The sequence below is a fragment of the Polypterus senegalus genome, chromosome 14 (assembly GCF_016835505.1).
Source record: "Polypterus senegalus isolate Bchr_013 chromosome 14, ASM1683550v1, whole genome shotgun sequence".
In the NCBI taxonomy this organism is placed as follows: domain Eukaryota; kingdom Metazoa; phylum Chordata; class Cladistia; order Polypteriformes; family Polypteridae; genus Polypterus; species Polypterus senegalus.
Window position 1 is genome coordinate 54,985,690 of NC_053167.1, and position 23,917 is coordinate 55,009,606.

The 23,917-nt window shown below is 37.3% G+C and overlaps 1 protein-coding gene across 1 annotated transcript in view; it reads right to left on the reverse strand.

Annotated features, from left to right (window-relative positions):
* The window catches only part of LOC120514258 (elongation factor 1-alpha 2), a 29,993-nt gene that overhangs the window by 1,319 nt on the left and 4,757 nt on the right, over window positions 1-23,917 (reverse strand). The window contains exons 3-7 of the mRNA XM_039734538.1: window positions 12,973-13,152; window positions 9,205-9,501; window positions 1,871-2,021; window positions 1,478-1,734; window positions 496-730 (exon numbers count right to left, since the gene is read on the reverse strand). Of these exons, the coding sequence (XP_039590472.1) occupies window positions 496-730; window positions 1,478-1,734; window positions 1,871-2,021; window positions 9,205-9,501; window positions 12,973-13,152 (1,120 nt within the window). The remainder of the gene's footprint in view (window positions 1-495; window positions 731-1,477; window positions 1,735-1,870; window positions 2,022-9,204; window positions 9,502-12,972; window positions 13,153-23,917) is intronic.

Here is a 23,917-nt window from a genome sequence, read left to right on the forward strand (position 1 = left end):
ATAACTCAATGTGTGAGCCTCAGCTAATGCTTGAAAAACTATACTAAGAAAATCTAATTTGTAGAAACTTCAAGACTTATGCCTAATGTTGCCAGAATTGGATCTAGCTCCATGAAAGTAAACTGAATTATGTTGATTCGATAATGTGTGGATAGATTTTCCATTTTTAACACTAAAAGCCTCCAGGAACAAAGTGTGATATTATAATGAAATACTTTGAAAGTAAAAGTTGCTTTTGATTTTCTCTCTTCGTCTGCATGAATATTAAAGTAGATTCTTCAGTTTGGCATCCCAAAGATAGGTCAGGTTTATTTGTGACTCTAAAATAAATCGTTTTGAGTGTGAATGTAGATTTGCGTGTAAATGGACTTTTCAATTAAGGTACCTATAGAGACGCTGCCTCTCTATAATTGTAAATTGGATTAATCAGGTTGAGAATGTTATATTATTTGTATGTTAGGTGGCAGAAGATAAAGGCTCAGTGAAATCACTCACCCAAAGGTGGGTACTGTGAGAAGCTCTCTACACACATGGGTTTACCAGGCACCATATCCACAATGGCGGCATCACCAGACTTTAGGGATTTAGGGTTGTCTTCAAGTTTTTTGCCAGAACGTCTGTCAATCTTCTCTTTTAGCTCAGCAAACTTGCAGGCAATGTGAGCCGTGTGACAGTCAATCACAGGCGAGTAGCCAGCGCTGATCTGTCCAGGATGGTTCAAGATGATCACCTATAGAAAAAAAGTTTGACCAGAATAATGTTGAAAAAGTGAATAGAAACATACTGTCATGTTTCAGCTAGAGTTAATTTTCCTGTGTTAAACATTTCTGTTTATTTGATCTTTTTGTATACTTTTCTGTTTTGGCTTCATTTTTCTTCTCTGTAATATTATGATTTTCTTCTATATCATGTTTATTAATTATTTTGTATTTTTTAATGTATGTCTTCTGTTAGTTGTCTGCACTGTCTCCTTTATGCAGAACTTTATGTTGGGCCTGTGCAGGCTGGAAGTCTGTCTTTTGAGTTTAGTGCTAGGCTGCCTGGGGTGAGGCCTGTTTAAGAGGAATAAAGGTAGGTCTAGTCTTTTTGTGTGGCTTTTTTGAGGGCTGCTGCCTTTTTGTGCTTTGTAGGGGCAGGGGTCCACAACACACACGATCTTGATAATAACAGGTCAAGCTTCAGTTGGCTGCCTTATACAGTGAAATAAAAGGACATTTGATTAATGGATAAGCAAGATCAGTTTGACTTGGTGGTATCTTAACTCATAAAATAACAAAAACACATAGCTTAAAACATTACTTACAGTATTAAAGGTATATCAACCTATATATGTAAGGATCAATAAAACCTGCTTCTGCAGCCAACTGAAGTGTGAGGTCATATTTAGATTGTCGTTGGTCAAAGACAGGGATGTAGCTGATTGTATTTAAGTGGAAAGATTGGAAACGTGGTTAGTCAAAATGGAAGGAAAGCTCACCTGAGCAACAAACTGAGCCGCCTCCTGGGGGGGATCATTCTTGCTGTCTCCACACACATTTCCTCGGCGGATATCCTTGACTGAAACATTCTTGACATTAAAGCCTACATTATCACCAGGCAGGGCTTCACTCAAAGCCTCGTGGTGCATTTCAACTGATTTCACCTCTGTGGTTATATTGACAGGAGCAAAGGTCACCACCATTCCTGGCCGCAGAACTCCAGTCTCAACCCTGCCCACTGGAACTGTTCCTATGCCTGCAGACCAAAGTAACAGGCCATTGTTTGTTTGTAAGATGACAATTTGTACTGTTGTTCAGGTACAACAAACACAAATTAGCAACAATATTACTGACAAAATGTGCATCATCTCCAGCAAAGGAAGCTTGCTCACCTCCAATCTTATACACATCTTGGAGAGGCAGCCGAAGAGGCTTGTCAGTGGGCCGGGTGGGGGGCAGGATAGTGTCAAGGGCCTCCAAGAGACTGACGCCACCAGCACTGTGTTCCTTCCTCTCCAGCTTCCAGCCTTTGAACCAGGGCATCTAGTAAAGAATGAGGCAAACAACAAGTAGTTGAGTGGTGGGGGCTAAATAAGGAATTAACAGTCATATTGTGAACAGTTTGAGGCCACAGTTGATTCATACTGGAAAAATGCAATAAGGAATATATTGTAAGAAGGTGTAATGAAATCTGAATTAATGTGTTTGTTGAATGTAAACATATTGGAGCCAAGAGTTAAAATCAGCTAAGAAAAATGTTAATGTATAGCATACTTAAGTATAGTTCACTGAGGACTGAACTAAACCAAATGAATCATATCCTTAAATGTAATAACCTGCAGGGCTGAAAATAAAGCAATGAATTGAAAAACAGCATTGACAGCTTAAGGAAAAGAGATGCTGATCTAAATTGATAACAAATCTGTATGTAAAGAACATGCAGAGGGTAAAATAATTTAAAAATATGAATTCAGCATGAATATTATGGATATGGGAATTCAAAGAGGATGTTAAAATTAAAGAAAGGATGACAATTCAGAGAGTTTAAATGGAACAACTGGAGGGAGTAGTGTGCAATTAATTAAAATTCCTTGACCAAATTAAAGTAAACAGCTTAAAGAAAAATTCTAAAAAATTCGAATTAATTCAGTGCTTAAAAAATCTAACTTGAAATTTAACAGCTGGAATGATAGGAGGATCCTCTCTCTGAAGGATAAATAAAATAATGATCTGCAGTTCAGAATGACAGCGCCAATTTTCTTAAAAGCCCATTCAGAACACTTCAGTTTGAAAAATGATAATCACAGACTATCAACTATTAGGCCATAGAAACTGTTGACAGGAGGAAACTGGGGATGCATGCTGTTCATTTTTATTAAACAGCACCGATGAATCAAAAGTATGACCCATATTTAGAATGAGTGTACAGAGCTCTTGCAAATATAAGAAATAATCATCACTGTTAGAAGAAACAGAAGCTGGAGCAATGTTTGTTAGAGCCTTATGTCCTTTCTGTATGGAGGAGTCAGCCCTCACCAGAAGGAATAATTTTAGTTACATAGATGTGAAACCACTATATGCCAGATAGATAGATAGATAGATAGATAGATAGATAGATAGATAGATAGATAGATAGATAGATAGATAGATAGATAGATAGATAGATAGATAGATAGATAGATAGATAGATAGATAGATAGATAGATGCATTACTTTAAAAAGTATTCTGGTTTCAATGCAGTTAATTCTGAAAATAGAAACACTAAACAGCAAAATGAAAGGAAAGCAAAGAGCACATTGTGGAACTCATTTTTATCCATTACTTTTTCTGAATTATTTTTTTTATCTCCTTCTATTATTACTTTTCCTAAGGTAAAATATTAAACTTATTTTCCACAACACAGCAGCACATTTTAAAACTGTTAGTTGCCAGACCAGCTGTGGGAAACTTGATCAGAACAGCAAGGTCCAAGAAGCTGTAATTTAAACCCAGGCTATTAATATTTATTTATGCACAGTCATTCCTTCTGTAGCATCAGTGGGTTTTTTTAAAAAAATAGGGACAGTGTGTATCTGTCTCTTCAAGCCTGAGCAAAACGTTTGAAGCAAAAGAGCAAAAACAAAGAAAGTTAGATTGAAACTATAAACAAACTGAAAGCTCACTAGAAAATTAGAAGTCTAAAAAGTGCAAAGAATTAGAATTCTATTTCACCTTAGACATGAAATATGAAATGGCACAGCACATTAGGAAAAAATATCTAAAGAGAGATTAATTTTGACAGGTTCAGCAATCATAATGTGGTAGCAGTTAAAACACTAGACAAGAGACATGGTGCATACAGTGGATGCTCACAATAAACCCAAAGTACCAAAATGTTTGGCAAAAAACTCTCAAATGTATAAATTCTGTTCAAGAAACTGAAATTACATTACAAGAAAAACAGTCATTATGAACGAGGAGCCTAGGTGGGTTTGCCACAGGCTGAATGATGAGGTGCTAATGCACAGTGAAAAGAGGAAAAAGAGGGCTTTATTTTTAATTTCATTTATTCTTCTTTTTATATACAGGAATACTACCTGAGTTACTGGGCATTGCCTGGTTACGCAAGTGGAAAAGGGAAAGGAAGAAGCAATTATAAATTATATATTAGAAACACTTTGTTACCTTTAAACTTGTTGCTTTCAGTATTGGAAAGATTCTTTACATACAATATTATATCTTCTCCTTCTTCTGGAAAGAACCCTAATTATGACAAATCACTTTGGAGACAATATGGTCGCACTTGGGGCTGCTTATCACCATGAAAAAATAGTGAAGGAAATGCTTGATTAAAGAGGTTAAATATAATGGACGGGAATAAACCCAGATTTCTTCGTTGAAAGGCATGCTGACTAATCATCACAACATAAACCGTGTGATGCTGTTTCTCTGTTAAAAGATCCTACTGTAGTATATATATATATATATATATATATATATATATATATATATATATATATATATATATATACTTGCTCCATTCCTGAGCTGCCCCCACTGTCCCCCTGGGTGGAGCAGTGGATTGTAAAGGCAAAACCAAATGTTATATTCCAGAAACCTGACTTACGGTAAGAGGTACCTGTTTGCCATATTTCATCAAGTCTTTGGATTGAAAAACAAAGCTGTGCGTAAAGAACCAGCAATCAATCAACAATTGTGCTTTATATGTATATTGTAATTTTAATTCAAACATTATAAACATTTTCGATAAGAAAATTTTTTTCCATTCAACCCAACAAAGCTCATGCTTACATATTGTGTTGTGAATTCTTTGGTAATGCAAATTTACATGTGACTCCAAAAAAGCAGTTTAGGACTATAAACCTAAAGGTAGATGGGCATAAATGATTAATATACCCAATTTTGTGTTATGGCAGGATCATCTTTCCCTGACTTTGGATTCAGCTATTTTTTAGGGGGTTGTTGTGCATTAAGATCATGTTTGATATTTAATCAATATATTTTTTAAGTCCAGCTATAAAAAGTAAGATATGTCTGCATTTATTCCAAAATGCTTGCTCATCGGCTGTTAAGCTCTTTGTTGCCTGCTTCTGGGGAACATGTCCCTTGTGGATTTTAGGAAGCCTGACCACAGCTCTGTTTTACAGCTCAGATATTAAAACTAACTGTATCTCCTACTGCTACATGATAGATTTTTAACTTTACAATACCAGACAGAATAGTATAAGTAGGAAAAGGTATTTTGAAACAATGTTTGTCTGTATAAATAGGCTCTCACCACCGTGAATTTTGGAGAGTTTGGGCTTAGAAAACAAATGGTTGGACTGATATTTATCAAAAGACAAAATTAACAAACAAAATGTAATTTTTCTAACAGTAAAAAGGCCATCCGCAAAGACAATTTCCCCTTAGGGATTGATAAAGAATATCAAATAAAAATAAATAAATAAATTCCCAAATCAACTAATAAACTACTCAGTACATCAATAAGAAGCTTTTTAGATGAGAATGTTATCACAAGCTCAATCAGGACATGAGGCAGACGTCTGATCAACTAGCTACTAACAGTGTTGTTTTTATGTTATAACAGATAACAGACATATCCCAGTTTTAGTCTACATTAACAATGCTTGATGTTATTTTTACAAAAGGTTAAATGGATATTCCTTCTGCAGACAACAAACTGCTCTATATTGCAGGAAGACAAGATGGAAACATTAAATTGAATAACTCATCCTTTAGATTCATACTTCATTAAGACATCATTATAGTAGTTGATCAACATGTCCTAATGGTAAGTTCCATGCTACTTGGCCACTTTTAGACTTGTGTTGTGTGTAGAATTCTGAGGAAAAAATTAATTTAATCCATTTTGGAATAAGGCTGTAACATAACAAAATGTGGAAAAAGTGATGCGCTGTGAATACTTTCCGGATGCACTGTAATCTGAGTTGACAGCGTGGCTTTGGCCTGTTCATGGAGGAGAGTGATGAAGACATAGGGAGAACTTCCAAAATGCACATAGATGAATCAAACCAGGATCTTGCAGAAGCTGTGAGTTGGCAGCACAACAAACTTGGATTTCCCATTTTTTGGAAGAGCTAAATAAACTTTCATTTATTTTTAAATTTCTATTTCTAAGTCAAGAAGGGGGTATCTGAGTGATGTTTGCCTTATTCTCCATCCGTCCATTATCCAACCCGCTATATCCTAACTACAGGGTCAAGGGGGTCTGCTGGAGCCAATCCCAGCCAACACAGGGCGCAAGGCAGGAAGCAAACCCCGGGCAGAGCACCAGCCCACCGCAGGGCACTTTTAGACTTATTTGTCCTTTTTCTGCTCTGAGCTGTTCTGCTTTGTTCCATTTGTCAGTCTAGGAGTCTGCATCAGCCTAACACCAGATCTGCAACTGGCATAGCCTTTAACTGGGCCAAATTTGAGAGCAGTCATGCAACATAATGATATAGACAGATATCACTATATAGAAATTATTTTAATTTTTTTCATTTTTTTTCATTTTTATTACTATTTAATTTAATATTGTTTCTTTGTATCAGTATACTGCTGCTGGATTATGTGAATTTCCCCTTGGGATTAATAAAGTATCTATCTATCTATCATTGGTCAAAGGAATTCTATTTGGTCACTTATTTTGAAGTTCACTAATCACTGATAAATGTTCATTTTCTTATTGCTGTCTGATTGTTCAGCGCATGGTTAAATATTGCACAAAGCTACATTTATGTAACTTTGATGATCATTTGATGGAAGCACTGAGTTAGCAAACAATTATCTGCTATGTTGTTATTGGCTTTTTGTTAAAATCTGTCAAGTAGTCTGTGCCTCCATCTCTTTCTAATGACAGCATGACATCTCACAAATGAGATCATCCACTCCAGCTTGAGCACAAGATCAGCAGCATGCAGAGATTTTCCTTTTAGCATCTTCGTTCAGCTCTAAACCAAAACATAATTGAAGAATACATACCCAAAACTCAGTTAAGCAATACTGGTAAGGTTATAAACATATTCCAAAAATAAATAATAAGTATTAAGTATACAAAGTATAGAATACTACCAAAAATACCTAGATCCATACATTGTAATATTATGGACTTGATATTTTTCTATTAGAGCATTTTCAAAATCCCAAGCGAAAAAAAAAATAAAACCAGCTCATTGGACTAAACAATTTTAGAACTATACTATTTTATATAACAATATAAAGATCTATTTTTTGTTTTATTCTGATCCAAATAGCCAGCAGCACCATGTTCTGTGTTTTGGTTGTTAACATATACAATGTTCTTCTGGTTGATTTTTTTTTACAATAATGGAAAAAAGCCACACTGAGCTGGAACCTGAAATTAGACAGCATGGTAGTAGAAAGAAGGTAAATCTTTGTCCTCTATTTTTTATGAGAGCAGTCTGCATGCATCATTTTACTTCTTTACATGACATTGCAAGAGTATGTATTTAATGAATGTTTAGGGGATTTGGGCGTGACACAGCCACTTACGTGCCTTCATTGTCTGCCTTCAGTCCAGAGCAGAGTAACCAAGAGGAAGAACACCAACCTATCCCTGTCCCCAACCCTTTCAACTCTAAGCTTATAGGAAGTTGCTGCTATTCAATGGAAGAACAAAGTAGATGACAGTGCACTGGTCTCATTATACCATGCAAATCTTTTTTTCATTTTTTTGCAATTTAGGCTTTTAAAAGGATATTAGTATCCCAAACCTATCTGCTGTGTACTCTGTGTATACTGCAAAAACTCAGACTCCTTTATAATATTTTACAAAAAAAAGATGTTGAACTACTAAACGTGTGCACCACTGCAAGTTTTCATCTGCATCTAATATACAGTACATTCACCCGCTGATGTAAATTGCTCCAAAAAATAAGGCCTTTTAACATTCTAAAATAATTGATGACATCTAAGATGATTTAAAACAAGAGATAAATGTATAATTTAGCAAAGTAAAGATTTTTTAATATGCAAGGCACTTACTTCACTGGATCTTAAAATTAATTTCTAACCTTAGGTTGATATTTGGAAGGGTTTACCATTATAGTAAGAAGTGATGAGTGAAACGATTCACACAAAATTGAATTTTGCAGTCTTATTTCACTTTGCAAAAAAAAATTGCCAAACAAAATTACATTTTGCTTGCAGAAAAGTTAAAGTGCAATTGCAATTTATTTAGTTCACTGTCTGGAAGCATTTACATGAATTAATTCTGCATATGTCTGTCTGTCTGTCACTTAGTATCTGAATAAAAATCCCTAGTGATGAAAAAAATTGCTAGACTCATTTTCTTTCATGTGAAAACAGTTTGTTCAGCCACCAAACATGTTGTGGTGTCACGATCCCTACTTTGTCAATTATGATGACAATCTTGGTGACCACAATCCTAAACATGCTTCTGAGACAGAAAAGAAACTTGAAGGTACGCAGTGCTAGAAAAGAACATATCCTCAATCTGTTCTGCAGAAATAAAAAAAAAATAGGAAAGAGTGGTTGCTAGATAACAGCTGGGCTTGGGGGCTGGCTTCTCATCTAGTGAGACTTTCCTGTGGAAAAAACAAAGTAATGCGCACAATGGTATGGTTTGGTGTGTCTTCATGTGGAAAATAAATGGCATGTCACATTTTCAAAGAAATGTACTGCGCTGCTACTCCTCCACGGTGATGGGTGTAAGAGGCATAAATACAAATGATTTTAGCAGAGCGCAATGGATTACATGGATTACGTAGCTACTGAAAAGAACACAGGTAAACATCGATGTGTGAACCAGGGTAAATAGAGCAGTATTCCTTGTTTGCCACCACAACAAAGTCTAAAATCTCCCAAAACTGTTTTACTGAGTTTTATAATTTGCATAATCACGTGAAATTAAATTTAAATTGTTTTAATTTAAATTGTAAGCATTTTTTAAAGTCTCTCTTTACTGTATAAAGTGTACATAATTTAGTATGCTGATAGTACATCATATCCAGGAGTTCAGAGCCACCTTGGTCCAAGTGGTGCCAGAATATCATTATTGAGCCATTCATCTATTTAGGTATCTGTGATATAATTGACATGGGCCTAATCTCCTTAAAAGAGATTAACAAGTTACAGCTAAAGAGACTAGCAAGCACAAACAGTAAACACTAGTTTAGCCATACAGATGCTTGGAAAGTCCACAGACCACCAAAGGATAATAAGTAAAGATAGACTTACATTGGGTGAAGGCTCCAGCATGTTATCTCCATGCCAACCTGAGATAGGCACAAAGGGCACACTGGCAGGGTTGTAGCCAATCTTCTTGATGTAGGCACTGACCTCCTTGACAATCTCATCATAACGCTTTTCGCTGTATGGAGGCTCCGTGGAATCCATCTTGTTAACTCCTACAATAAGCTGTTTGACACCAAGTGTGTAGGCCAGAAGGGCATGTTCACGCGTCTGTCCATTTTTAGAGATTCCTGCCTCAAATTCTCCTACACCAGCGGCAACAATCAATACAGCACAGTCTGCCTGTGAACACAGAAAGCAAGGTTACTTCATTAAGGGTATCAGAAGAACAAGAAGAGGAATGGCTCTCTCATGCACTATTTAATGTATGCTTTGCTATACTTTCCTTCTGATTTGGAGTTAAGACCATGTCAGCTTTGGCACTGGTAAAAATTCATGAAAAAGTTTTTTGTAAGTGTGAATAAAAACTAAAAAATTAAACTACATGGTTTGATAGGAGAGCATAAATGAATAACTAAACCTGTCAGTCGCGAAGTAGTTATATTCAGAAATCACTGTACGCAAAGAGCAGGTCAGCTAATAACTTAAGCTCAGCACTTTATACATTTTTACAATTTAGTCACATGTCAAGCCTGTGAACAAATATTGGCCTACACACTATTTGGAAAATGTAGGGTTAACAATGAAATTTCAATGCCTGATCTGTGTGAGAAAGCCAAAAACAAATACATGTCTGGTTTGATTTACTGACTGTCATAAAGAGGCTTTGCATTAGCAAGGTGTGTGTAAATGAGGCCTACAATAAACTGGAATCTTATCTAAGGATGCTTCTGGAACAGCTCCTTGGCAAAATGATCCCATTATTCTCTGTGACCAGCACTGGGCTTGTATTTGACAGTAGCTTGACATCCTGAATCCCATCGTTCTGCTGATTTCAAAGCATTTCATTTACAGTGGAACCTCGGTTCATGACCATAATTCGTTCCAAAACTCTGGTCGTAAACCAAGTTGGCCGGGAACCGAAGCAATTTCCCCCATAGGATTGTATGTAAATACAATTAATCCGTTCCAGACTGTACGAACTGTATGTAAATATATATGTAAATATATAAATATGTAAATATATGTAAAGATTAAGCACAAATATAGTTAATTACACCATAGAATGCACAGTGTAATAGTAAACTAATGTAAAAACATTGAATAACACTGACACAAAACACCCAGGCTCCCTGCTCAGCTGCACGAGCAGGCTCTCGCTCTCTCTCTCTCAGAACAGAGAGGAACATTTGAACAAATTCGAACTTTAATTTAAAAACCAACCACAAGCAATCAAAAAAGTAACAGTGCAGGAGATCATGCTATTAGCCTTACAGCCCGATCGCTGTAAACACATTTTTTAAAATGAGTTTTTAGAACAGCGGAAAAAAAGGAACATTAGAACAAATCCGAAATTTATTTAAAACCAACCACAAACAACCAAAAAAGTAACATTGCAGGAGATCACGCTATTAGCCTTACAGCCCGATCGCTGTACTGTACAGTACAGTAAACAATTTTTTTAAAAATGAGTTTTAAGCATAGGGAAAAAAAAGAACATTTGAAAAATCTGTAATTTAATAAGCCACCAAGAAAAGTAACATTGCAACAAATCACGCTATGAACCACTCCATGTAAACACTTTTTTTAATGAGTTTTAAGCACAGGGAAAAAAACGAACATTTGAAAAAAGAGAAAAGTAACATTGTAACAATTCGCGCTACAAACTGAAAAATTAACTTTTGAAAAATCCGTAATACAAAAACCATAAACCACCAAGAAAACTAACCTTACATGAGTCGAGTTCTGGCATGAAGTGAGGAGGAAAAGGGTGGAAAGAAGGTTACAATTTTGAGGGAGAGTCTGGCTTCGCCATGGAGGGATGTTTTCCTTCAGGTGTTTTCTCTATTGTGATTTCTTGGGTTTCTGGTGTTTTTAGCTGTTTAGCTGGTGGGAGCAAAAGCCTCTTGCAGCCATTCCAAAAACAAAGCCCTTGTGACCCAACCCTTCGTGTTTGCCCTCCACATTACTGGAAGTCTGGCTTTGTTTACATTGTGCTGCTTGAAAGCACGAGGGTTCTCAAATTGGTAAATGAGTAAACTGATAAACAGTTTTTCCACCTTTTCCAGCACTTGAAGCCTCTGCCTGGTTAACACTGTAACTCCTTTTGCAACATCAGCTGCTTTAATAGACTCTTTCTGCTTTAGAATAGTCAAAATCGTAGATTTTGACTTCTTGTACTCGGCGGCAAGATCAGTAACACGAATGCCACACTCAAACTGTTCAATAATTTCTTTCTTTACTTTGATTTCAATTTTCTTCAAAACTTTCTTCTCACCACTTTTCACTTGCTTAGAAGCCATAGTTAACTGCAAAAGCACATGAAATAGTAGAGCACAAAGAGATTGTAGGTAAAACACGCACATCTGACTGAGAACAATGAACAGGGAGCGGCTCTGCTTAAATACAGTAATCGGCGCGTATGAACCAGCCAGGCAGGCACGCACGTGCAGGCTCTCTCTCTCTCTCTCTCTCAGCAGCACGCACCCCCTCTCAGCAGCAGGCAGTCACGTCTGACCGAGAACAATGCAACACGTGCGGAAATCATCGGCGCACACAAACCGAAAGGGAAACTGGCTTGTTCATATACCAAGTGTGTGGTCGTGAACCAAGGCAAAACTTTGGTGAACTTTTTGGTTGTGAATCAAGTTGTACGTGTACTGAGACGTTTGTGAACCGAGGTTCCACTGTATTGTACTATTTACAAAATATCAACAGACTCTGAGTCTGCCTTTCAAACTCGGATGCTAAAGTACTTTTCCAAACAAATTATTTCTCATTTGGGCTATTGCAGTGTTCTTTATAATAGTCTACCTATGTCAAATGTCAACAATTTACAACACGTTTAGAAGTTAGCTGCCATAGTCTTAATCTAAATAGACATTACACCTCAGCTGGCTTATCACCAATGGTCTGCTGCTGTCAAATGCATCATCTGAATGCAAATCTTACAAAGACCAATTTCAAGAAAATTTTGAAATAGCATAATCTGTTTTCCCATTCCATTCACAGCCTCCAAGACCAGGACCAAGAAGAAGAACAGTAACCTTTCCTTAAACCCTGCCTCTACCAAACGTACCACCATAAAACTAGTGCACTCTAACCAGGATGATGTTAATTATACTGTGACCACAGATGAATACACATTAATCCAGTCAGACACATTAACTTCTCTATTTTCCTTTCTTAATACTTACAGAATGCAAAAAAACAACTGGTGTTTAATGGTGTATTGAAATATTTTTTTTCCTCTGTAAAACATGTTGCCATGGTACATGCTGTTAATGGATCTAAGAAACAGTAAAGACTGACCCAATAAAGACAGGACATATTTGGACTGATCTAATGATCAATTAAAAGAACTTCTGGACAGAGGGCAGAAAACATTTCTCTGTGGGGAATCAGTTTAAGGCTAAATACAAATACAGTCAAATATGCCCATAATGAGCCATTTTAGAGTTTCCAGTACTCCTGAAAGCATGTGCTTAGATTGTGAGAGGTAACCAAAAACTGATGATGGTCGAGATGATAAGCACCAACACAACTTGCCTCAAAATCAGTATCCCAACAAAAAAATTGTCTCCATTTAAAATATATAGATTTCTTTCTTCCCTCTTAAATTCATAACTCTTAAAAACAGCTAGGTGACTTTACCTGTGAAGTTCCCGTAATCATGTTCTTGATGAAATCTCTGTGTCCTGGAGCATCGATGATGGTGATGTAGTATTTAGTTGTTTCAAACTTCCACAGAGAGATGTCAATGGTAATCCCACGTTCACGTTCAGCCTTCAGTTTATCTAATACCCATGCATATTTGAAGGAGCCTTTTCCCATCTGATAAGAAAAAAAAAACAAGTTAAACAAAAAATTGAAGAACATCAGACACATATGACAATCATACTGTAAGTGAAATGACCAGTTACATTTTTACTGCAAGGAGTAAAACTAGATATGTTCCAGTGGATATATTGGAGGAGCATTAATTTCCCACATTTGTTATTTATTTATTAAAAAATTAAAAAAACCTCTGACATAGTGTTTGGCACAATAATCTTTAAACTCAAAGACACAGGGATTAAAAAACATTACACAAAAAATTTGTCTTCCTCTTATCTGGCTTCAAGCGTCATAAGATGGAGGAACACCTTCCACATATCATTAGCTAGCTGTGCTCAGTTTATGTGGTTGGAGACCTGACTTGAACTATTGTGCTTTAAGAACAAGATGGGGATATTTGGTCTTCTTTAAGGCCTGCATTAGAATGGTTTGTGGACCTTATTCAAATGAAAGAACAAGGGCCTAAATGATGGGCATTTGAGTGTGTTTATTCACTGAACGTCCATTAAATTCTGTTACACTCTAATCCATCCATCCATCCATTATCCAACCCGCTATATCCTAACTACAGTGTCACAGGGTCTGCTGGAGCCAATCCCAGCCAACACAGGGTGCAAGGCAGGAACAAACCCTGGGCAGGGCGCCAGCCCACCACAGGCGCACACACACACATACACCCACACACCAAGCATACACTAGGGACGATTTAGGATCGCCAATGCACCTAACCTGCATGTCTTTGGACTGTGGGAGGAAACCCACGCAGACACGGGTTGAACATGCAAGCTCCATGCAGGGAGGACCCGGGAAGCGAACCCGTGTCTCCTAACTGCAAGGCAGCAGCGCTACCACTGCGACACTCTAATGAGCTGCACATTTACGATATTATGTGCTGTTGCAAATAAGTATTAAGTATAAGTTCAACTTTTTAATTGTGTTAAACATGAGTACAATGTTTTTTTTCCCAAGTAAATAACTTTTGAATATAAAATTAATTCTGTAAGTAATATTTCTAATATTGGCACCCTGTCCTGGGCTGGTTGCCAGTACCGTGATACTGGGACAACCACCAGCAACTGGTGGCACTATGTTTATAGCAAATGAACAAATAGATGGGAATTAGTAATATTTCTAAAACTGCAGGCCCACTGGTCAAAGCTGTGACAATTTTCTAGTTTATACAATGGCTCTTATAGTGCAAAAAAGAGCTTCATAAAAAATAAAATGATAATTCTAATTTACTGCATTCCTGTGAAAAGCTCTTTAAACTATAATAATGCATTACTGATGTAACATATTTGAAACGACTGTAAAATTCAGCAAGACAGAGGCACAAGCATAAGCACTGTTGCTTAAAACATCCAGAATTTTGAATCCCCCATCCAGTATCTGGATTTAGATAGTTTGAAAGTAGGTAGATAAGTAGAAAGCACTAAAATAAAATTAGATTGTGACATCCATTGTTACTTTTGAAAATAACAAGCCTTTATATATTCCTTCATTAAACAACTGATTAATTTGGGATTGCATTTCTCATAAAACAGGTGTATTAAGTAGTATACTGCTTTTGTTAATTTTTTCATTTAATAATTAATTTTTAAAATAATTTTAGAAGTTACATCTAAAATATGGTATTTAGAAATTCCTAAGTCCTTTTGGAACTTAAGCCAAACATTCTGTTCATAAATGAAATAATGTCTAGGGTATCTGTTATAGATATAGGATATCTATATATAAGATATCTATTATAGCAGCAATTAACAGTATGAATGTAGTTAAATATATTATAAGATTATTTTTAAATGATTAAAAATAACAGTAACCTAAGTAAAGAATATAATTGTTTTTAATGATAATTTATTATTATTGATATCATAGTTAATAGAATGTTTATAGACTGTTAATAACTGATTTATAATGTATACCTAAAGAAAAGTGTGATCATTGTATCCACCAGTTCATTAAAGATTCTTTTTCTTTCCTCCTTATACATTATAGATATTATGGGCTCTTTGACATTTTTGGAAATATCTGCTTATCATTACAATATTCACACAAAGTTCAGTAAGTGTTTTTCTGTTTATCAAACTGTTGTTGCCAGTACGATCCTGAGTAAATTCTTAGGTGGATCAATCATCATCTCTCTGCTTAATCATCTGGACAACTTCGCAGTAGGGAGGTACTCACAGATTGTGCCAATTTTCAATTCAGAGACAGACATGCAAGGTAAGAAATGTAAGTATCCATTAAGTATGGTATGACAGTGGGTGCCAGATGTGTCAGCATAAGTGTGTCAGTAAACCAGGGTATTCATTTACATCTTTGTCAAAAGGTAAGAAGAATAGGCAACCTCCTATAAAATATGTAGCCAACAGAAGTCTAGTAGCTGAAAACAGACAAGTTATGGAAAGTGCTAATGAGCTGCAGCCCTACTTATTTTAAGTAACAAAAGGGTGACAATTAGTCATTTAATAGCTGAGGTCAAAAGCATTGAAAGAGTCTTAGTAGACAGTTATCCCTTGTTAGGAATGCAATATGTCACCTAACAACCCAAATAGGTTCCACACATAAAAATAAGGCATGGTGATTACTATGGGCTAAGAATCACAAAATTTTGACTTCTGGAGAACACAATCTGTTCTGAGGAATCTGAAGTTATACTGCCTCACACCAATGGGGAAACAGTGAAAACATCCATAGGTCCCAAACCATTGATTCTTCAGTTGTTGGCAGTGTAATGGTGTATTATTGTGTCTTTCAAGATACACACTGGGTTCCTTGCTCCAAATAGACCAATGTTTAAATATCTAAAAATGTGTCAATCCGAATTTCCATGGCATAATGCTACATGCCACAAAACTAAAGAAGCCCTAAAATGGTTCCTTGAGCATGACTGGGATTAACAGCCTATGAAAATGGCCTCCTCAGTCACAAAATCTCAGCCTAACTGGCAATCTGTGAAATGAGATGAAAAAGTTATATGAAATATTTTTCCACCATCCTCTACTTTATAACAACTGAGGGAAATATCGGAGTTGGCATGGACCAGCATCAGTGTTCTACACTTTGAAAATCTTGAATTCAGGGTGTTTTTAAGGCAAATGGGGAGTTAACATGCAGTATTTTAGATACAAAAAATGATAAGATTAGTTTAAAAATTATTTTTCAATATAAGCCTTGGGCAATACTGTGGGGTATCCATTAATCCTGCAGGAAATATGCTCTGGAGCACCTTATTAAATACTATTATTTATTATTAAATATACAGGAAAAAAAAAAAGTAAATTTTTTCAGTTTGGTCTTTGATAAATCCCATGCTTAAGATAACTTTCAGCTCTCCATATACACCAGTAGTACACTTAGGCATGTAGTAATCATATACCAAGGATGATTCAAAATAAAATCCAAACACTCCAATAACAAAGAAAAGCATGGGGGTGATCTGTTGAGGTGCCTGCTGTAGTTATTCTATATGCTGTTGTGGCTCAAAGACGTGCACTGGGAAATGTATGGTCTGTAAAACTCAGCTCCATCAAAACAGAAATTGTCATGGATTGGAATCACACGCACAATTTGTCCACAACCTAATTCCATCAGCTTTAATTAAACACACTCACAGGGCCATTCTTAGCAAATGTGCAACTTGTCTCATTTTATTAAAATATCTCAAGATGACATTGATGTATTATAAGTGAAAAGTATCTCAGCAAAATGATATATTTGAATTAATAAATTGTTTATTAAGGTCAAGTTTGATAAAGGCTTTTGATTTTGTGTGGGGCCCTCTGTGGGTGTGGGGACCCTGTGGGTCAAAGAGGTTCATTTGACTGCAGATTTCCAAGACTCTTTAATAGGTAGCTTCATGTTTCTCAATGTCACCAAAAGTAAATCCTTCTCTAAAATAGAGAGTTCTTTATAATGGTGGAAGTCATTAGCTTGACTTGATTTAATGAACAGGCTAAAGGTCTAAAACCGGCAGTCAAGGAGACAGTCCGTCAAAGTCAAACTGTGATCAGAAAAGTTGGAGTCAAAAACAATAGATGGGATTTGAAAAACAAGAAAGCTCAGATATCCTAGAAACATCTGGGTGGCCTTTATATCATCACCAGATGGACATCACAAATGAGCGCACCCTGGACAATTCTGGGCAAGATCTCAGCGGAGAAGGCAGAAACAGTAATTTAACATATCGGTGCCTGAATGGGAAACACAAATGGTGTCATGATAAAAAGGGGTTAACTTTCTCAAAATAGGTTACAGACAGATTTTAATCCCATATTTAAATTCCTTGAGTCTCAAAACCATATAACCTCCTATACAGATTATAGGAACTGCACTGAAATTTACACAAAAACATTGAAGTTGGACATTATAGCAGTTAAAGAGGCTGCTTTCTTGTGTATAATATATGTATCCTATTCTCTAAATTTTGAAAAATGTATGTTGTGCCACGCTACAGCACAACATCTACTCAACAAATGTCGGCACTAGGAGTGGGCATCTTCTCCACCGTTAACTAAATAAGTGTGAAAATGAAGACTGTTAAATAATTTACAGGAAACAGAGCAAGACAGAGAAATGATGGGAGGCCACAAGGCAGGGACTAACTTTGGAAGGGGCATCATTTGTTACAGGGACACACACAACCACAACCACCCTGGGTCAACTGTGTGTCCTCACCCGGATAGTTCATTCTATCATTCTAAAAAATGAGCTATTGCAGTTATATTACATTTCATCTTTTTTCAAACATCTTTAACTATCCTTTTTCCAAAGAATGGTAATGAGGAGCACTGGCCATGTTTGTAATTTAATATTGGAAAGTTTCAATGAAATGAGAGGAAGGGTGCAACCAATGGAGAAGTGTCAGTGTAGATGAAAAAACTGAATGGTTATAAGGAATTCATTGCATTATTAATTTATTTGCTCTCTTTTTGAGTTTTATACTAGAAAATGTATCTTTTTGTTTAAATGTGCAACTGTGCATATTCCTGCCTTGACGGTGAGACAAGCCACTTGTTTTGTGACACACACACATACAGACAGCAGGAGATTAGAGCTGATCCTTCTGTATTTTTCTCTAAAATAATAAATGCATTTCTCTATGAAACATCTTACAGGTTTTTCCTGTTACCTGAGACATACCAGATCAGTGAAATGAGAATTCCCATAGGCTGGTTTGTGACAAGAAGTACTTTTCTTTCTTATTATGATGAATATCAGTTTAGTGTCTGGCCTGCCAGGGTGTGGAAGCTTCTAAGAAACTATCAGAGCCCAATGTCTACTTAAAACCCAGGACAGGCAGAGGAAAACAATAACTGTCTTTCAGTACGATACTGCAAAGTGTCACCGGACGACTTTGGGACCTTTACAGAATATAGCTTAAAGATTTCCTTTCATATAAATGGTAGCAGGGGCACCTTGAGCAGAATTACAATGGAGGGTAGCAGTTCTGAGGGTTATAATTAGATATCAAGTTTGTAATGTATCCAGAGCCCTGGAGGCAGTCTTTCATGAAGCTACCCTCAGCTGTACCCACATTAAGTGTTTTAAAGTTTAGATCAGCTTTGAACTGGACACAATGATAAGCAAAATCTAGAAATGAAGAAAGCGGGCAAGATATTTCAGAGCTAGTTAGCCCTATACCTGATGTCAAAAATGGCATAGAGATAAGTGTGTGTATAAGTTTTGTACTCCAAATATTATGAAACCATGTAATGTAAATATTGTGCCAGCTTACCTGCCTGGTGCAGTATCACCAAGGACAGAGTTGACAGCTGATTGTCATGGGACACTACCAAACAGGACCCAGCTTCTGAAAACACACTGTGTGCTGCAAAAGTAAATGCTGTCCAAAAGGGGATTCTCTGTGTCCACCTGGTCACTAGACTCAGAAAGACACAGAGAGAGATTTAAATGAAGTTGACTATGTTCCTAGAAGATATATAATGCCGACAGGGAAGTCTCATGTAGAATTGGAATGTGCTGCCTATTACAGATACAGATCACATGGATACATTGGTTCCTGGTGAACCTGAATTTTGTAGAATGCTCTTGACGACTGAAGTGATTCCATGATGACTCCAGATGATAACTTTCAGGGGGTTTAACAGACACTTCTTACCAGAGTCCCAATAACCTTTGATACATGAGGTGATTACTTATGCAGATATACTGTATGGTGTTGGAAAACCTAGTGTGTGAATTACACTTCTGGAAAGATAGCAGAAAACAATCTTTAGTCTCATCCAATGTGGTCTTCCCTGATGCCTTTTCTCATATTGCTTTGCTACTTTGACTTTCTCCCTTTGATCATAACTTCCCTCTAGCATTCTGTGCTTTGAGATGAAAATCTAACATGGTTTCATCTGTCTTGACACATATGCAGGTTCTATGTAGAGTGCTTGATAACAACTGCTTTGCTTGATTCTATATCAAGTAATGAAGGAGATAAATTCCAATACAAGGTTGGACAAGGACGAACACCTGCAATTTTCAAAGCTCCATCCTCACTTTATATGGTTTTAATGGAAGGTCCAGTGTTTAATTGTTACATCCATGTGACACAAAGGTAATCTCTGCATCATTAGCACAAAACCAATTATCTATTTTTCAGTCACAATTCTATCCTAAAAAGTGAAAGTAATATAAAAATTCCTATTGATCATGCCATCAGTTAGATTAAGTGGATATAATAAATGAATGAAGGATGAATATTATACGGCAAAATGGGCAACTATTCTTCTGTGAGATGATTGATAAACTTTGGTGCATTTTGATATTAGGTGAATGCCCCCCACTCCTTAAAACATATTGAAGAGATAAGTTATGGAAGAATCTGAGAACAATCAAGATGAAAACAGGCCATTCAGCCCAACAAAGCTCGCTAGTCCTTTCCACTTAATTCTTCTATAAAAACATGAAGTCGAGTTTTGAAAGTCATTAAAGTCCTATTGTCAACTACCAGGCCCGCCGCCAGAAATATTTGGGCCCCAGACACCTGGGTACGTGTGGGCCCTTCTGCCTTCCCCTGGGTCCCCACATGCCAAAACCTTCAAATACGTGTACAAAATGATCGAAATGTAGTTTATCCGACAGCGACAATACTGCATTTATGAATACCATACCTGATGAGTTAAGCCTTCTCGCACATCAAAGTTTGACTGCAAGAAGGAAAGCCAATGCTAACGGAAGCTCATAGCGGAATTGAAACAATACCTTAATGAGATAGGCCTATGTATTATCTAACGTGTAACACTACAATTATACCAATGCAATGAATAGGAGCAACAGCTGTACATTTTAATACATACTAACGGTTAGGGTTATCTACATGGTGTACAATCAGTATAGTAACTTGCTTTATCAAACTTCAAAGTTTTCAAAAATTCCAGATGATCCAGAATCTTTAGTGATACACACAAAACCAACACACACTCGTCACTGCTTTAAAAGCAACAATAAACACCCAAGCGAATGAATTATCAAACTACGGAGACAGACTTCTGCTACACCATACACGTCAACATCCACGATAGTGCAGAACAATATCGCTGTTGTCTGAGACAGAACAGCGCCTGTGCGTGTGAAACGGAAGTATTCAATTACAGCGGCGAAGTCAATCCATTATCCACGTACCCTGTACAACAAACATACTACTCAACGTCAAACTCAAGGACGTCAGCGTCGGCTCTTCTTTGTCTTTGAGAAGCGTGCCGCTGCCAGCCCCCTTTGAGAAGCGCGCTTCACACGACACGAGCACGATATCTACTTGCGTGGAGCGTGCAGCTAGTAAAACACTCACTTGTATTGTTGTAAGCTAAATGATTTAACTTTTCTATTACATGTAACTTGAATAATTGTCCGAATATATATCTACGCGCACAACATCAGCATAAAAAAAATCAAGTGTGAAGGGGCCCCCTTCCGTTAGGGCCCTGGACCAGTGTCCTGTTTGTCCCCCCCGGCGGAGGGCCTGCTACTACACTGTTTGGTAGCTTATTCCATGTGTCTATGGTTCTCTGTGTAAAGAAAAACTGCCTAATGTTTGTGTGAAATGTACCCTTAACACATTTCCAGCTGTGCCCCCTATGTTCTTAATGAACTCATTTTAAAATAATAGTCTTGATCCGTTGTACTAATTCCTTTCATAATTTTAAACACCTCAATCATGTCTCCTATTGATCTTGTTTTGCTTAAACTGAAAAGGCAGAGCTCTTTTAATCTTTCCTCATAACTCAGATTTGAAACAATTGATTTCAGCACCCAAAATACAGAAATAAAGGAGATGCTTTATAAAAACACCAGGAATTCTTCTGTGATGGGGTCCAGTTTAACTGAAGTGGAGAAGGGCTTGTGGCAGGCCAAAACAAATAGTGCAGTGGGACCAGACGGCATATCAGGTCGGCTCTTAAAGTCTTGCTCTAAGCAGCTCTCCCCAGTTTTTCATTTGATTTTTAACTGGTCTCTGAGCTGTGGTATCATACCTAATCTGTGGAAACAATCAATCATTACCCCAGTATCTAAGGTTTCTAGCCCAAGCTGTTTAAATGACTGCAGACCAGTGGCACTTACATCTATTCCAATGAAATGCTTTGAACATTTGGTGAAAAACATTTTAATGACAGAAACAAAGTCTTTTCAAGACAACAATCAATTTACTTATTGTGCAAACAGAAGTGTGAAAGATGCTCTGCTTGTTATCTTACATCAAATCTACACCTTTCTTGATCAGCATGGTTCATATGTCAGAGCACTATTTTTGGATTTTTCATCAGCGTTCAATACCATACAGCCTCATATACTGATTGGGAAATTCAACAGTATGAATGTAAACTCATTTATTACACTATGGAGTCAGAACTTTCTTTTAAACCATTCACAGACAGTTAATGTTCAGGACACTTTTTCAATAGTCATTCATTCAAACACAGGAAGTCCGCAGGGGTGTGTCTTATCACCATTACTGTTTACTCTGTACACAAGTGACTTGAGACAGAACGATGACCACTACTCCATTATCAAGTATGCAGATGACACCAGGCTCATAGGATGTCTATCTGGGGAGGATGAAAGCTGCTATCTAAACCAAGTGGACTCGATGTTAAACTGGTGCAATTAAAACTCTCTCACTCTGAATGTAAAAAAGACCAAAGAAATGATATCTGATTTTAAGATACAGAAATCTGTATGTTCACCTATTGTAGTTCTGGTGGAGGAGGTAGAAATAGTGACTGAATATAAATACTTAGAAACTTACCTAGATAACAATCTTAACTGGAATACAAATACAAAAAATTATTCTCTAAATGCAACCAGCGCTTATTTCTCCTCCATGAACTCAAACTATTTAAAGTAGACATGGACCTCATGTTGTCCTTCTATCGCAGTATGATCCAGTCTATGATCACTTTCAGTTTCATTGCTTGGTTTAATAGTCTGACAAACCAAAACTCACAAAAGCTCCAGCAGATTAAGAAGTATGCAGTGCGGCGGATGGCCGGGGAACATGCCCAGCCAGGACGCCCCTTCAACACTGGATCCGGGGGAGCAGCCATGGGATGCATGCTACGTCCCCCGGAACACTTGGTGGCAACCCCCCTGGGCTGCGTCAGGGACACTTTCACAGAACCCCACAGCTCATCTTGGTTGGGCTCTGTGGCCTCAGCCAGGGGGAGCTGCATAGAACTGCATGGCTTAACGAGTCCGTCTGGGTGGGACTGCAGCCACACCCGGAAGTGCAGCCAGAAGTAGGTCAACGAGCACCTGGAGCACTTCTGGGTGGGCTATAAGAGGAGCCTGCAGTCACTACTCAGGGCGCCAGAGTTGGGAGAAGGTGGACGAAGCTGCCCTGAGAGGAGTGGAGGAGAAGAATGTGGTGATTTGGGTGCTTCATTTGTGGTGGGACTGTGTTGTGCTGGTGGAGTTCACAGGGAAGTCGTGCTCCACCGGTGAAGAAAATAAAAGTTTTTGTTTGTTTTATATGTGCCTCTGGTGTCAGTCTGTGTCGGGTCAGCGCCAATAAAGCACAAATACCACAGCAGCTAAAGTTATTGGGGCTGATGTAGATGATCTGACTAGTGTATGGCAGAGGGCAATGTTAAAGAAACTGGAAATCATCTCAACTGATGACAGTCATCCATTACATGTAGAACTAAAGTTCAGTAAATCAGGAAGGACAGTCGCTTTGAAAACCCACACAAATCGCTCCACAAACTCCTTTCTTCCTAGTGCCGTACGACTTTTCAATAAGAAATATTGGACATAATGATTAAGGTTTTTGATATATATCCTGTAACCTTAATTCAACCCTGGAATCTGCCTAGTTGCTCTTCTCTGCTTTGTTTTTGTGTTTAGCCTGGAATCCAAAACTGCACACAGATAAGGCCTCACTAGTGTGTGTGCAGAACCTCCTTGGACTTGTACTCCACACATCAAGGCGCTATATAACCTAACATTCTGTTACCCTTATTACCCTCTGAACACTGTCTGGCAGTTGATAATGTTGAGTCCACTATGACTCCTAAATCCTTCTCATGAAGTCCACTTTTGATTTTCAGACCTTCCATTGTGTATTCAAACCTAACATTTTTACTTCCTATGTGTAATACTTTATTACACAACATCAGCAGTTGTATCTTTTCTGTTATAAGGGAAAGGTATTCTTGGTATACGTAATACTTCAAAGACAAAAAAGGCATCATGATGTGTTCTGAAGTCTCACCCACATTAACCTCATATACTGTATACAGTAAGACCAGTA